Source organism: Haemaphysalis longicornis, unplaced genomic scaffold (assembly GCF_048455015.1).
Source record: "Haemaphysalis longicornis isolate Haplotype H1 unplaced genomic scaffold, Haemaphysalis longicornis Haplotype H1 scaffold_2, whole genome shotgun sequence".
In the NCBI taxonomy this organism is placed as follows: domain Eukaryota; kingdom Metazoa; phylum Arthropoda; class Arachnida; order Ixodida; family Ixodidae; genus Haemaphysalis; species Haemaphysalis longicornis.
Genome location: NW_027526295.1, coordinates 225448362 through 225462692, shown reverse-complemented (window position 1 = coordinate 225462692; position 14331 = coordinate 225448362). Strand labels below are relative to the sequence as shown.

General features: G+C 47.9%; 1 protein-coding gene across 1 annotated transcript in view; it reads right to left on the bottom strand.

Moving 5' to 3' along the window:
• LOC144170032 (A disintegrin and metalloproteinase with thrombospondin motifs 7-like) overlaps window positions 1-7273 on the bottom strand; it is a 137465-nt gene extending 130192 nt beyond the window's left edge. Inside the window, exon 1 of the mRNA XM_077699521.1 lies at window positions 7002-7273. Within this exon, the coding sequence (XP_077555647.1) occupies window positions 7002-7131 (130 nt within the window). The 5' untranslated portion in view covers window positions 7132-7273. The remainder of the gene's footprint in view (window positions 1-7001) is intronic.
• Window positions 7274-14331: the final 7058 nt, after the last annotated feature.

Below are 14331 nucleotides of genomic sequence, written 5' to 3'. Positions count from 1 at the left end.
GCTAAAAGTCCGAGATGAAAAAAACAAAACAATCAAACGCCAGGGGTTCTGGGGGAAACGAATTTATTTCCTCGCAAACAAGCCTGCGACTTTCGCCTGCGTGCGCTTCGTAGCATTGGGCGGACAGACTTTTCGTAGCACGCAAGGGTGTTCAACATATCCTCGGTATCTCCGTGAGCCCCAGCAGAGCGGCTGAGCGAGTCAGTAGCGTCCATCACCTGGCCTGGAGTGGGCAAAGAGGCTTCAGCAGTTTGCGGGTCGTCAGCATCCTCTGACATGTCTTTCGGCCGAGTAAAAAGTATCTCACTACCACCGCTAGAAGCAGAGCTGTACGCCGGAATTTAAGCATTGGCAAAGAAGGGTTGGTAGCGAGCAAACACAGTTTCGGTGTCTTCCACCCCCGAGAGCAGGGCACAAACATGTGGGACGGCCGGAATGAAAGCCCCCACACGCGACTGTCCCGGCCGAAACGGGACATGTGATAACCAGGGCGCATAACTCACACGGCATCTCTACAACGAGAGCCGCGGCGTCTGACGGGGACTCACAAGACGGGTACGACTTGGCTGCGGCTTCATAATCCCCAGCAGGCTGAATCAGCGAATTTTTTTCTTGGGACTTCACGAGCATGCCTGCTCTTTTAACTTTTTTTCTTACCAGTGAACGATTTTCTGCTTGTCTGTGTGTGCACGCGTGCTTCTCGTGCATGCTAGCACGGCGAGCACAGAAATAGCACCACCGAAGTTGTATATTCTGCATGCCTATATTTCGGTCCGTCTTCCTGAAGCTATAGATAACAGCACCCGCCACGCAGTTGATTTTTTTTTTTTTTTGCAGGAGGGATGATTGCTCTTCATGCACTGCGGGTGGCCATAAAAAGCTTTCAATAAAGTGGGCATTCTAATGAACCGGTTCCGTTATAACGAAGGTTTGCAGTATAGACGAGGTGGCTGATAATTTCGCAGCATCGTTTCCCGAAAAAAAAAAAAAAAGGGCAGGGGGGGGGGGCTTCGGCACCGAACCACCAGGTGAATGAGATGCCACGTATCAGTTCATGGAATTGACCAAGAAGTTAGGGATGGAGCATCTACATCGGAAACTAGAATTCGCTGCGTTTTAGAGTGGTTGCCCATTAGTTGTCTCTGCAATACCATCACTCAACACGTGTTTTCTCTTAAATATGGGAGAGACGCCTCTCCTTCACTTCGCGTGGGTGATTAAATCTCTCGGGCCACAGACAGATATCAATTAATCCCGTTAGCTTGGTTAATAGACAATGCCGTGGACTGGCGGTGGTCCCCTCGATCAACAAGAATAAATATCTATTCATCTGCCTTTGTAATTTTGCAAGTTGCATTGCGTTGTCCGCATTCGCCTGGTTGATAATTTTGTCTTAGAAACCTAACTTTTCCATTAGGTGAATTCTTTTTTCTTAAGGGGCCCAGCAACACTTCTTTCGTCTTTTTTGCAAAATCTAAAACGCTAACAAGCGCATGCAGTACTTAGTATAGGGGGTCACAAGTAAAAGCACCTCAACAACAAATTACTTCCCTACGCCCCGAGATAACTTTAAAACTTGTTCAAACGACTTATCTCTTTTCCGGTATTGGAGTTGTTTGCGCCCTTGAACGACCTCACTCAAGCTATATCGCGGCTATTGGCTGGCTACTTTTCTATTGCAGCAGTAAACGCATTCGATAGCCGCCTAAATTAAAGGGGCCATGCAGACAAAATACAAATTTGTTTTATTCGAAAGATTTCATGCTTTACAGTGCCCCCAGCGCTTGTCCGGAAGCAAACGATGCTTTATTCACTGAGAAGTTAATCAATTTAAGTTAAAATTTCGATTCTCCTGCGAAGTCGTGTGTTTTCGCGACGTCTGCAATGACATCATAAGAATCGCTCTGTAGCCGATTGCGGAGCCTCGTTTACCGTTAGTCAACCTAGATGGCGCCACCATACCGCGAAGGGCCGTTTTCTGCCTTTGCTTTATTTTTGACCGTATTTGTACCTGGCTTGTTTATGTTAAGGTAGAAAATATTCGTTTCATGAAATGTGGTGTTCACGCGACAAATACGGTCGTGTAAGACACCGTCGCTTACGCCAATCGGCCAGTGTTGTCTGAGACAACCCAGAAGCGCCGCGGTGCTTGTGAAGCTAAAGCAAGCATAGTGCGTGCAGTACCAACAACAGTACGCATGTTTACACGTACTTTCGTAACTTCCACTGTTTACCCGACCATTCTTACTGCTATAAAAAGAATGTGCCCTTAATTTAAGCGCGCATAGCTCGTACGGCAAGCTTGTAGGCCCTGCCTAGTTTGGGTTTGCTTTTGGCGGCCTCAGCCAATCGCACGGCCGGGCATATGACGTCATAGGTTCTGTTGCGGGAAATGAGCTAGTGGGTCGCATGACCATTCCCTTTTTTCCTAATTATGTAGCTTATTTGAGCAAAGTTTACGTTAAAAGTGGTGTCAGTATGATTCCAACGAGGCAATCTTTCGGATGAACCGAACTTGTGTTTTGTCTGCATGGCCCCTTTAAAGAAAACTGCAACAAGAGCAGGGCAGAAACTGGAAGTCGTATCTGATGCGACGAGCAAACCGCTCTTGTGCTGGCGAGAACTATAGCGTTCTCAGTGCTTCCAGGCACGAAGGAAACAGTTAAACGTTTATCAAAAGTGTTACAGGGCCCTTTAATTGCGATAGCATTAACTGTCCAATTGAGCAGAAAATCCGGCGTCCGGAGTCTGTGACAGCGAAACAGCAACTACCTCCCATTCGCTGTTACGTGTGACACCTACCGGCAGGAGTATCGTGGCCAACGCTTATCACCACGTTAAATGACATTCACTGAGCGAAAAAGCCGGCGCCCGCAACGGTGAAACAGCCCCTTCGTTACACGCTGCGCGCTGGCCTTACCCCAAGGCGCAACAGTTACCACACACCCAGGCCGCTCTGCACGGAAGTACGTGCCGTTCCGCTGCTTTTGGTAAGCATACACATTGTCGGCGGCGGCACTTTTGGAAGTAGCGAAGGTGACCGGCCTCACCGGTACCCAGCCCACATCCCGCCACAAATCACGGAAACTTTACTCACAGCTTTTAAGAACAGTCAGTGGCGTTCGATTGGACGTTGATGCTTTAGCTTAGATGTGCTCGGAGTTTCTTTAGTTCGCCGTTTTAGAAGGGCTCATATGATCGAGATACGATCCATGGTGACGACGAAGCGTTCTAAGCTTTTTGTAGCCTCGGTGGCGTGGTGATGCTGAGGCGGCCTTTTGTGGCGGCGTGTGTTTGCGGCGACGCTGCATCGTTTCGGCGCCCACAACGATATGGAAATGACTGCTCCGCGCCGACCACATCGATATACCTTGGTAAACACACCCGGAGAAAAAGTACCAGACGGGAAAGAATGCCATGGATTTGATATTTTACCATCAAACACCGTTTTGTTTCAAATAATGCATAGGCATAATTAGATGCACATCCAGGAGTTACAACTGTGTTTCGATCAAATGCGTAACAGTCGCGCCCTCCCGTCAGGAATTGTACAGTTAGGACCGCTGTTGTGATCCCGCCTCTTCCCTGGGACGGATGACGGATACACGCAGGCACGCACCGAATACCAGCAGTGATTCCGGCATTAAAAATTGTAAAATTTGCGATTGAATTTATCGGTAGGGATGACGCAACAGTGAGGAAACAGCGGGAAAGGTGAAGTTTCAAAGGCACTACGCTCTCATTGAGGCCTCGCAGACGAATCGCCCTTGGGAAATAAAAGTATCTTGTGTCTCAGCTTCTGGACGGATCCAGTGTTTTTAAGAACAAAACCACGTGGTCTGTCGCGAGGTTCGTGGAGATCCGAGGTTAGCGCTCTCCGCCTTCGTGACAGACGACGCACACATGGGCACATAAAAAGGAGCACGCACAAAGAATCCACCAAGCGTCGTGCATACTAACTTTCAAACAGCCCATTCGTAAACCTCACAACGTCTGCAGGGCACTTTGGCGCCAAGACTGAACTTTGGATAGACCGGGCGACGTTCCTGAGAACAGGGAGGTTAAATCAAGCTCTCTTCAAGATGAGTATTACAAGAACTCTTCACTGGAATTCATACAGAGGAAATATTATCATGGCTTAAGGCTACACAAAATCTAACTGCGGAACTGAACGTAGTCATTGCTAAGAGCACGCGCTCCGTTCAATGACCAATTCCGGAACAGTTATCCAATTCAACGTATACCCCCAGCGCAAAACTGATGTCAGCACACTGACGTCGGGGCACTAGATTATAACTGCGCCACGTGACGCGTTGAATTTTTCAGAACGGGGCCCGGAAGCGTTTGCCGCCTGCAGTGCCTGTCCCAGGAAAATGGGTGTTTCCCATTGCGTCTTTAGGGGCAATGTATATTGAGCTTCCGATAATCAGCCTGTTTCACGTTCACTGCCGGATGAAGGCCTCTCCCATTGCCTGCCATCTTCCCCAGGACTGCATTGTGGGGAAATCACCTCCCCTTGTAACAAAATATCACTTATAACGAAGCAAATTTCCCGACCGGCGACTTCGTAATAGCGAAGGTTCCCTTCTTTATATTTGTATCTTTGTGCTGTCCGAATCCATTCTTAGCCATTAAATTTCCTTATCTCACCCCTACATCGAATTATAGGTGTTGTAGTCCCGTCTTTCCGTAGCGTTACCCAGTAGGTGGTCCACAGGTCGCCAGTTTCCTGCATTGCAAGCTCAGCCCAACTGCGCTTTTTTTTTTTTTTTAATTTCAGCTAGGATGCCCCCCACCTGAGTTTGCTCCCTGATCCAGAACACTCGTCGTGTAATTTGTAAGAGCTATTCCTATTATTCTTATTTCCATGGCCCGCTGGGTCGACCTAAGGTTTCTTTCGTCATGCCAAGCTGAAAGTCCCGCGGTTTCTGCGCCATAAGTCATCGCCATAAGACTTTAGTGGTATGCCTTTCATTTTAGTGGCAGAGCTATAGGCTACTGTTCGATACTTCAGAGTGTTTGCCGAATGCTCTCCAGTCGATAGGAAATATACGCTTGATTCCCTTCTCGTAGCTTGGATCCGCCCTCACAACCTGGCCAAAACCGTTCTTTTCACCCACCTTGTAGCATTTCGTTGGCTATACTGAAAGTGGCGCTATCTGCACGCCTTACTCGTACTGTAAACCTTCGTTACAAGCCTTACTGGAAATATCCGTTTTATCGAAGTGGTTCATGGTCCCCGCTGCGGTGCATTGAGGGAAAACCACCTCCACTTTTGGGAAAGTATCGCTTGTAACGAAGCTGCCAGTTTCCTGTAGCGAGGAATTCGTTATAACGAGTGCTTACCATTAATTATGCGAAGTAGAGCTGGGAAATGACAAACTAAATTCTCTTGGCGACAAGAAGGAACAGGGTCGATGAAATTGTGTTTGCGACCGTCACGCGGTGATTGCGATAGTTTGATGCTTCATAGCGGTCAGTTTGCTGCGACATACAAGTGTCTGAACAAAATAAAAATCCGTCACAGCATTAATCAGTGTTATCCTTGTCTTTATTGAGGCCAGGCTAAATGGCCTGCTCGCCACAAGTAAACCCAGATAAGATTGTGTGAAAATCAGCGTGACGTGTCTGTAGTTCTGAAAAACTTTTGGGTTATTTTTTTTATTAATTTTTATGATGTGGTTCAAGATGAAGGAGTGATCGTCAGCTACATAATGATGCAAAGTGATGGCTTAGGAGGAGGTGCACGGTAGTGTAGGTGTGTAAGCATGCCGTGAAAACCAGAGCTCTTCGATGTTGGTGAAAACAGGGCGACGGCTTCCAAGGCGTAATTTTTGACGATATTTTACCAGTCGTAATTTTTGTCGACAGCATCACCACCGAACCTCCTCGATATTTATATCGAACCGCAACGGCACACCTCCGGCTTAATTAACATTGAATTTAAAACTTCGACTGCATCCGAGCAGGGCCAAGCAGGGACATTAAATAAAAATAAGGAAGCGCTGAAGAATGTTGGAAATGAGCCATGACCGTCGTTAAAAACGAAAGCATCAGAAAGCGAAACTGACTTCGTTATAAGCGCTGTTTCGTTAAAAGCGGTTACTTACTCTCCCTCCACAGCAACATGGAGTGTGAAAACATCGAATAAAGCTATTTCGTTACAGCGAGAATGTACTGTATGTATTATATCTGAATTAAAGGCTACGGACATCACCGGAAGTCCGATCTTACGAGTCACACATAAAGCTTGAAGAGCGCTGCTTAATATGATTCAATTGGGCATACGCTCGCACAGGAAGAAACTGACGGTCAACGTGAAGCTTTATTGCATAAGACTAAACGATTGATGCCCCAGGGGCATTATGTTTTTTTTTTTTTTTGTAGGCGTTCCTTCTCGCGGTGCCATTTCGCACGAGATCATGCTCATTTATGACGAGGGCATCGTAACGAATCCACGTGAAAAGATAACAGCATGCAGGGAAGAAACATAAATTTCCGGTATTTTCGCTTTTGGCGTGACGCGACGCGCGGTCTTTCGCTTCGAGTGCACAGCTAAAAAAAGGTTGAGCTCACTAGGCAAGAATGAAAGCGGTCGTATTGTCAGCAAGTGTCCCAAGCTACTGACACGAGCGGGTGCACTGACTTGCCAACTGCGCCACCCCCTTTATTTTTCGCCGCGAACCCTGCGCTCGCTCAGCCGGGACAGTAACGCGGAAATTAGAGCGACGGCTCCGAGTACGGGCAAAAAGAAGTGTCCCTCGCGTCGAGCCGCGCGTTTATTTAGCACTGCCGGCAGTGTCAAAGACAACAGGTCCACAGAGCAGCCGCGCCGTGCGCGACAAATGCGTCCGCTGACACCAGAGCCCTGTGACGGCAGACGACGCGGCGGCCGTTTTCGTCTGCTCTTGCGGGCCCCCAGTGAACGGCGAGAGTGAGGCACACGAGTGGCATGCGACTCCACCGCGCGCACGTGCGCCGCTCGCAATCGCTGCACTCACCTCGTAGGGAACGCCGGCTTCCCAGAAAGGAAAACGTCGTCGCGACTTGCGGGAAAACCGCTAGCAGGAGCAGAAAAAGTGGTAGCAGCAGGCATGGGCCGCATGCGGCCCGACATCGCAGCGACAGCATCGGAGACGACGCGGAGCCGGCCCAACGGTGCGCGACTGAACGGGCGCCGGCGGCCGGGACGCGCCGACGCCGGCCGGGAGAGGGTCACGGCGCGGACAGAGCCCGGCCAACCGCGCTCGGCGGTGGGAGGGGCTGGTGCGCCAACGCAAGAGCCGTGTCCCAACAATGGCGTCTGTGACGTCACGGCGCTGCACCAGTATTTCTTTCTCTATGCTGCCGCCGCCGCCGCCGAGACACCTGTCGGAGGCGGCGGCCGAGCGGGCGCCCGCCCGTGGCGCCGCCGTCAATCAAGCGGCGCGAGGGGTAAACAGTTTCGGTTTCAGGCGCCGCCGTCTGCGCGGAGCCATGGCGGTCGCCATGCTGCTCCAGACATTCATTACGAGCAGGGGGGCGAGAGAGGCAATTTCCTGCGTGCTCCCGCTGGGCCAAGTTCACTCATCCGCTCAACTGCTCGCCAAAATAAACGTGGTCCAGTCCAGACGGGGCCGCAGCGTCCGACGACGCCTGGCCCATTCCGCGGCCGTCGGCAAGGGCCGTGCAAACATCGCGATGATGACCCAGTCGGGCACCCGGAGGCGCCGACGCGACCACTCGGCGGCGTCACGAGTGCGCCGGCCGACGCAACGCCGATGATTCCCCCGCCCTCCCCGGGGCAATCGCGCTTGATTCGGCGCCGCTCGGCTCGCACCTCGAGTCACGTCCCGCGATGCACATTCTTGGAAAGGCGCCCCGCCAGGGAAGCTGCTCGGATCGCCGGCTAACTGCGTGCCCGGACTCTCGTAGCAGAGCGCTCATTATACGCTCAGGTGGCTCCTGCTAGGCGATAAAGTCCCCGGGGTTAACCTAGTTCAAGGCAAAATACATCGGGGCGCCATCAAAACCACCTAGGCGCCAGCGGGCTGATGAGGGCACTTAACTGGCGCCTAGCGAAATCGAAAGCCTAAATAGACGCCGCCCTCTCCAGACACTCGTCGCTGCGAACGGCCACGGCGGCGCCCGTGAAAGCCCGCTATTTGCATTCTAACGAGTTTTCAATATTCCCAGAAAGCTACTCTCGCCCCTATGAAGAGAACAAAAAAAGATTGCGTCGCGGCGCTAATAAAACCGGGGATTTAAATTTGGCGCGCGCTATTTTTATACCGGATTCATTTTCGATGCTCCGCAACACTAAATTTCAGTTAGCCATGAATTATCTTCTTCCGCAAACGGCGTGAACAAATTACTAAAGAAGTGAGTCATTCGACACACTGTCGAAAGGACCGGAACAAATTGCCGAGGTAAGGTGCTTGCCCTCGACATTTTCTCTCTTTTTTTTTGTGCTTACATTTTTAAACACGTCGACTTCAGCTGGAATGAAATTTCATAGAATTAATACGCGACTGAGCAAGCAAGGCACCGAAAGGGATGAAGCTTGGAAGATGGTGGGCAAACAGGCGACAGCCTACGGTGCCAATGTTCGACAGGCTCTGATGAAGACAAGTCCTTTGTTGAAACGCAGGCACCGGGGCTCAGGCAGCCCTCTCCCCCATGTCGTACAAGTCGACACACACACACACACACACACACACACACACACACACATATATATATATATATATATATATATATATATATATATATATATATATATATATATATATATTACTCAGATGAAGAGACTGGTCCTCCACTTTAAACGTCAGTAAACCACTCTTCTCGTTTTTAATCGTGAGTCAACCATTTTCTCAAATATACGTATATATATATATATATATATATATATATATATATATATATATATATATATATATATATATATATATTGAGGAAAAAATGGTTAGACACCGGCAATTATCATGAAGACAATTAAAGAAAAACACACGACGAAAAAGGAATGCTTTAAACGTTTCGGCCGAGGGCCCAGCCTTTCTCAGAATTACTGACGAAGGCCGGTCCCTCGGCCGAAACGTTAAAAACATTTCTTTTTTTGTGTTTTCAGTTTCTACAACACACATACACACACAGATAGATAAATAGATAGATAGATAGATAGATAGATAGATAGATAGATAGATAGATAGATGAGTAAAGAGACAGACAGACACGTGAAAAACAATAACAGTGGAGTTGTGATCATTCCAGCAAGTGGACTTCCCTTCATCAAAGTAGAGTTAGTTTACCCTGATGAAGGGAAGTCCACTTGCTGAAACGATGGTAAGTAAACTTCGCTGTAATTGTTTTTTTACGTGAGTGTGTCTCTTCACTAGTCTTATTTCTTGCGGGCCCTTTCTAAAGTTTTATTTGTTTCTAGACTAATATATATATATATATATATATATATATATATATATATATATATATATAGAGAGAGAGAGAGAGAGAGAGAGAGAGCAATAAAACTTGGAAGATGGTAGAGAACACAAGAAAAGAAGACTTCCACTTCGCACAAGGTAGAAACCACGATTGTTGCCAACGTTTCACCAAAGAGACTTGCCTTCGTTTCAGCAGAGACTTGCCCCTGACGAAGGCAAGCCTCTTTGCTGAAACGTTGGCAACAATCGTGGTTTCTACCTTGTGCGAAGTTTTCTTATATATATATATATATATATATGTGTGTGTGTGTGTGTGTGTGTGTGTGTGTGTGTGTGTGTGTGTGTGTGTGTGTGTGTGTGTGTGTGTGTGTGTGTTTGTGTGCGTGCGCGTATACCTCGGCTCGTAGGCCAAGAAAAATTATACACGGGCCATTTTAGAGGATGTAATCGCAATATAGCTGTTGGATATAAAAAATTGCGCAGCTTGCACTAGTGGTGCAAGGCTGGAGAAACAGCAGAGCTGGCGGCCCCTCTCCCTTCGTCGAAGACGCAGCTATTGTACCTCACGTGGATTTCAGGACTTGCCGCTGAAAGGTCTCCATGATTGGCAGGCCCGGATCGTTCTTTCCGCAGCCTTTCCTATCTCTCCCAAAGTGTACCGCGTTAGTACGCACTAGATCCCGCGGCAACCGGCTTCGCGCACTCGGCATCTGCCGCGGCAACTCGCCGTCTGTGCTTCCCACTTTAGGCGTGGAGGCACGTGAACTGGCGAGAAGAACAGCGCGCGAGAGATCACGCCACGAACGCAATCGCATAGAAGCCGTTTTTTTAATTCGAAAGTAAATTTGCCCTATGGCATAACGGTACCCAAGTTCACGGGCACACGAACGAGTTGGCTTCGTGATAAAGTCCAGAAGTTGTCGATGAAATGGTCTATGAACCCAGAGCTGCAGGTCTCGAGGGCAGCCAAGGTGGAGGCCGGTTGCGCGAAGGTGCCGTTGTCGGATTTGATGCAGTCCCGGGCAGGTCCATGGGAGATGCTGCTCACCATCTGTACGGCGGAGACGCAGAAGAGGAGGTGGAGTCGTATGGACACCGGTATATCATTTCATAACGCGACGGACCCACGTTAGATTCCTATCACGGGAATCGTTTTAGCGGCGAAGCACCTTAGGGGCTCGGGCTGTCGGCGTCTCCTATCGTCTCATGTAGCTACGGTACTAAAATATGAAGACACTAGTTTTCCAACGCCTCGCGCTAGTAAGTAACGCGTAGTACAGAACACACAAGCACATTCGTTTTCCAACGCCTCGCGCTAAACGCATGCTTCGGCGTGTGACACGAATACAACTTACGGCCAGCCTGTCTCTCATTTAATTGCTTAATCCGGTTTAACGCAAGAGAGGGCGCCACCGCCTCAGCAAGCGCGCGATCGCTCCTCCCACCGGCACTTCTCCGGCGCCCAATCAGCGCCCGCAGTGTGGCAAGAGAGAGAGAGACTTACAATCTTTGAATGCACGTATACACTGCATGCTTCGCCCCTCCCCAGGTTTCACGCTAGTGGAGATGGCCTGGGATTTTTTCCCCTGGTTCTTCTCTTTTTATTTCATGCAGCGGTGGTATTTTAATTGTTTGCTGTTGCAATTACTTTGTGGGGTTTGGTAAACGCTTTTTTCGTTATTTTATTCTTCATTTCCAACCTCCCATATCCATGTGTGCATTTGCCTTCCTGGATCGTAATTAGGCGGCGTGGGAAAGCGAGATGGAATGGTTTTTGCGCGCTATGGTCTCCTAAAGTCATTGTTAGTTTTTTTCTTTCCCTCCAAAATTAACCCATTTAGCTGTAATACTTGTAAAAAAATCCCTATCTGGCCTTTTTTTTTTCTTGTGGGCGCTCCGCACTGCATTCCAACACAAACTTTTTTTTGTTTCCAATTGGCTGCTCATGTTCCCCGCCGCTGCTAATCCGTCCTCCCCCTCGTCTTTTGGGGTGGCCTAGTGGTTACGTTGCCATTCATGGCGTAAAGGTCCCGGGGTCGATTCCCAAGACCTCTCTAACCATGTTTTTTTTTTTTCTTGAGGTGCGCACTTTCCCTCACACTTCTTGGCCTAGCATTCTCGCCCTTTCCACTTCGCCGATCATGGTAGTGTTCTGATAACGCTCCGCGACAGAACTAAAACCTTGAACAGCTCTGCTGTTTTAAAAGAATGCTGATTCATGTTCGCACAATTACCTAAAAATAGTTTTTAAAAGGCAGATCAGCGAACAATTTTCTTCCAGAACTTGTTCCGTTAATGTTCCGATCATATTCCGTTCTATTGTCGTCCTCAATTTGAGTTAAACCCTTGTAGTGAGCCTCCAAGTTTCTGCCCCGTAGGTGAGTACCGGTAAGGTGCAGCTTTCATACCCTTTCTTCTTCAGGGAGAGAGAGAGAGAGAGAGAGATTAGACTTTATTGTTAGAAAAAGGGTTGCGATGGAGCTATTTCAGCTCAGTCGGAGTGGTTCCTTATTCACAGGTTCCCATATGCTTCCCGAGCCTCCTGGCCCCTGTTGATCAGCCGAAGTTGGTCTTCCAGGGCGGGGCTGGTCAGCAAGATCTCCCATCGCTCATCCTCTATGCTGACGGAGTCAACAAGAATTGGGGGGGGGGACTTGAGTTTTGTGCATTCTCCGATCATGTGTTTCAGGGTGCCTGGTTTTGAGCATAGGGGACATTCTTTTGCGTATCTAATTGGGAACATGCGGTTCAGGAGTAGAGGGTGTGGGAAAGAGGCTGCCTGTATCTGTCGATATATTGATTGTTCTTCCCTGGATAGTTTAGGGTGAGGGTGCGGAAAGCTTCTTCTGTTCTCCCTGTAATGTTTGAGGATTTCTGCATATTTCGTTATTGGGTGCATCCCTTCTTCCGTTTCCTCTGTGGCCCGGAGGTTTAAGTCTCGGGCCTGTCGATGGGCGAATTCGTTGCCCTCGATCGAGGAATGCGCAGGGACCCAAATGAGTTCAATTCTTGTTTCCGGGGGTTTCCCGCTTGTCAGGATTTTGGCGGCAGTTTCTGAGATCCGTCCTGTTCTGTATCTGTTGTAGGCTTTCATTGAGTCCGTGAGAATTGTCGCTGTACCAGGTTGCGTTAGCGCCAGTGCTATGGCGGCCTCTTCCGCTTCCTCTGGCTCCGTGGTGTACAATGATGCACAGTTCACTATTTCGTTTCTTGTGGTCGCTACTATAGTTGCTGTGTTGGAGAATTTGGGCAGGGCAGCATCAGTGTAGAGTATTCCCTCATGTCTCTTTTCTTCCAACAGTTTGTTAATTGCTTTTACTCTCGCCTTCAGGGACAAACGCACCCCCGCGGGGTCCCATCGCAGCAACAAAGCTCCGGCCAACAAATTACGTACCTATAATAAACTCAGCTGGTGGCGCATTAAAAAATTGAAATGTTTGATTATATTCCCTTTTTTATAATTCTCGATTATCGCATTTTTATAGTTCTTTACAACATCCTACCTGATGAAGCATAGCAACTATCGGACTTTTCTAAATTTTATAGTAAAACTGAACCAGATTGATGCCCACGGTTACCCGCACCCCGCACGTTGCTCGAAATATTTAGCAAAATAATATATATATGTATATATATACCCAAGGTTACCCATATATATATACATATATATGTATATGTATACATATATACATGTACATATATATATATATATATATATATATATATATATATATATATATATATATATATATATATATATATATATATATATATATTGCCGTGAACCACGCATTCGACTTGCTTATTTATGTTTTTGCGTTTACCGCCCGGCTGCGCCTGGCTGTCTTATCTGTGTCCCAAGTGAAGCACATGTTCCTTTCATCCTTTCTTATGCCGCACGAGTTATCTCATTTGATAGGGAGAATGTTTCACCCTAACGCCACTAGCTTAGAATAGTCTTCTTTTATCTACAGTGTTCCCGGTGGAAATCGAGGGTTCGAGAAATGCCCGCGCCGAAAGATAAATGCCCGCAGAGCAGGCGCCGCGCTATTCGATTCGCCGACACTCACCTGCGCACGTCACTTCGTTGACTGCTGCTTCGCCGCTTGTGTATTTTTTGTTTTGTTAAAGGAGCACTAGTTCGCTCCAATAAACTTGTTTTCCTTCAAGACAGCTGCGTTGCCTTTGGCCAGAGTTACTGGATATAAACACATGCGAAACTCCCCATAGGCCCCATGTATCGAAAGCCGGTCTTCGGTTGCCCCCCTGCGCCGGGGCAAGCTCGGGGCAAGTTGACTAGCCTGTCGTCTGTCGGCAGGAAGTTGAAGCAGTACTCAAGTGCTTGCGGCTGCTGCCGTAAGTCACAAAAAGAAAAGTTGCAAAAACACAAGTACATTTTACGTAATTATTGTGTTTTAATTTAAAAAGCAATCTTTATTTTACAGAAGAATTTTGAATAATAATAGTTTAGTGAAGTTCCATTTTCATCTCCTAGGTGCCGCGCGCGTCGACTTGCCCCTCAGCTTCCACGGAGCGGGGGGGGGGGGGGGGGGGGCTAGCGCCGCCCGGATTCTGAAGCGGAGTTTCGCAACTGTCTATATTGAGTAACTCTGCCTTTGGCTGCGTGACAATATATATATATATATATATATATATATATATATATATATATATATATATATATATATATATATATATATATATATATAGGGAGTAGTAGAACTTTGAAGATGGTAGAGAACACAAGAGAAGAAAAACTTCGAACAAGGTAAAAGCACGATTGTGGCCTACGTTTCAGCAAAGAGAACTTGCTTTCCTCAGGGCAAAGCAAGTTCTCTTTGCTGAAACGTAGGCCACAATCGTGCTTTTACCTTGTTCGAAGTTTTTCTTCTCTTATATATATATATAT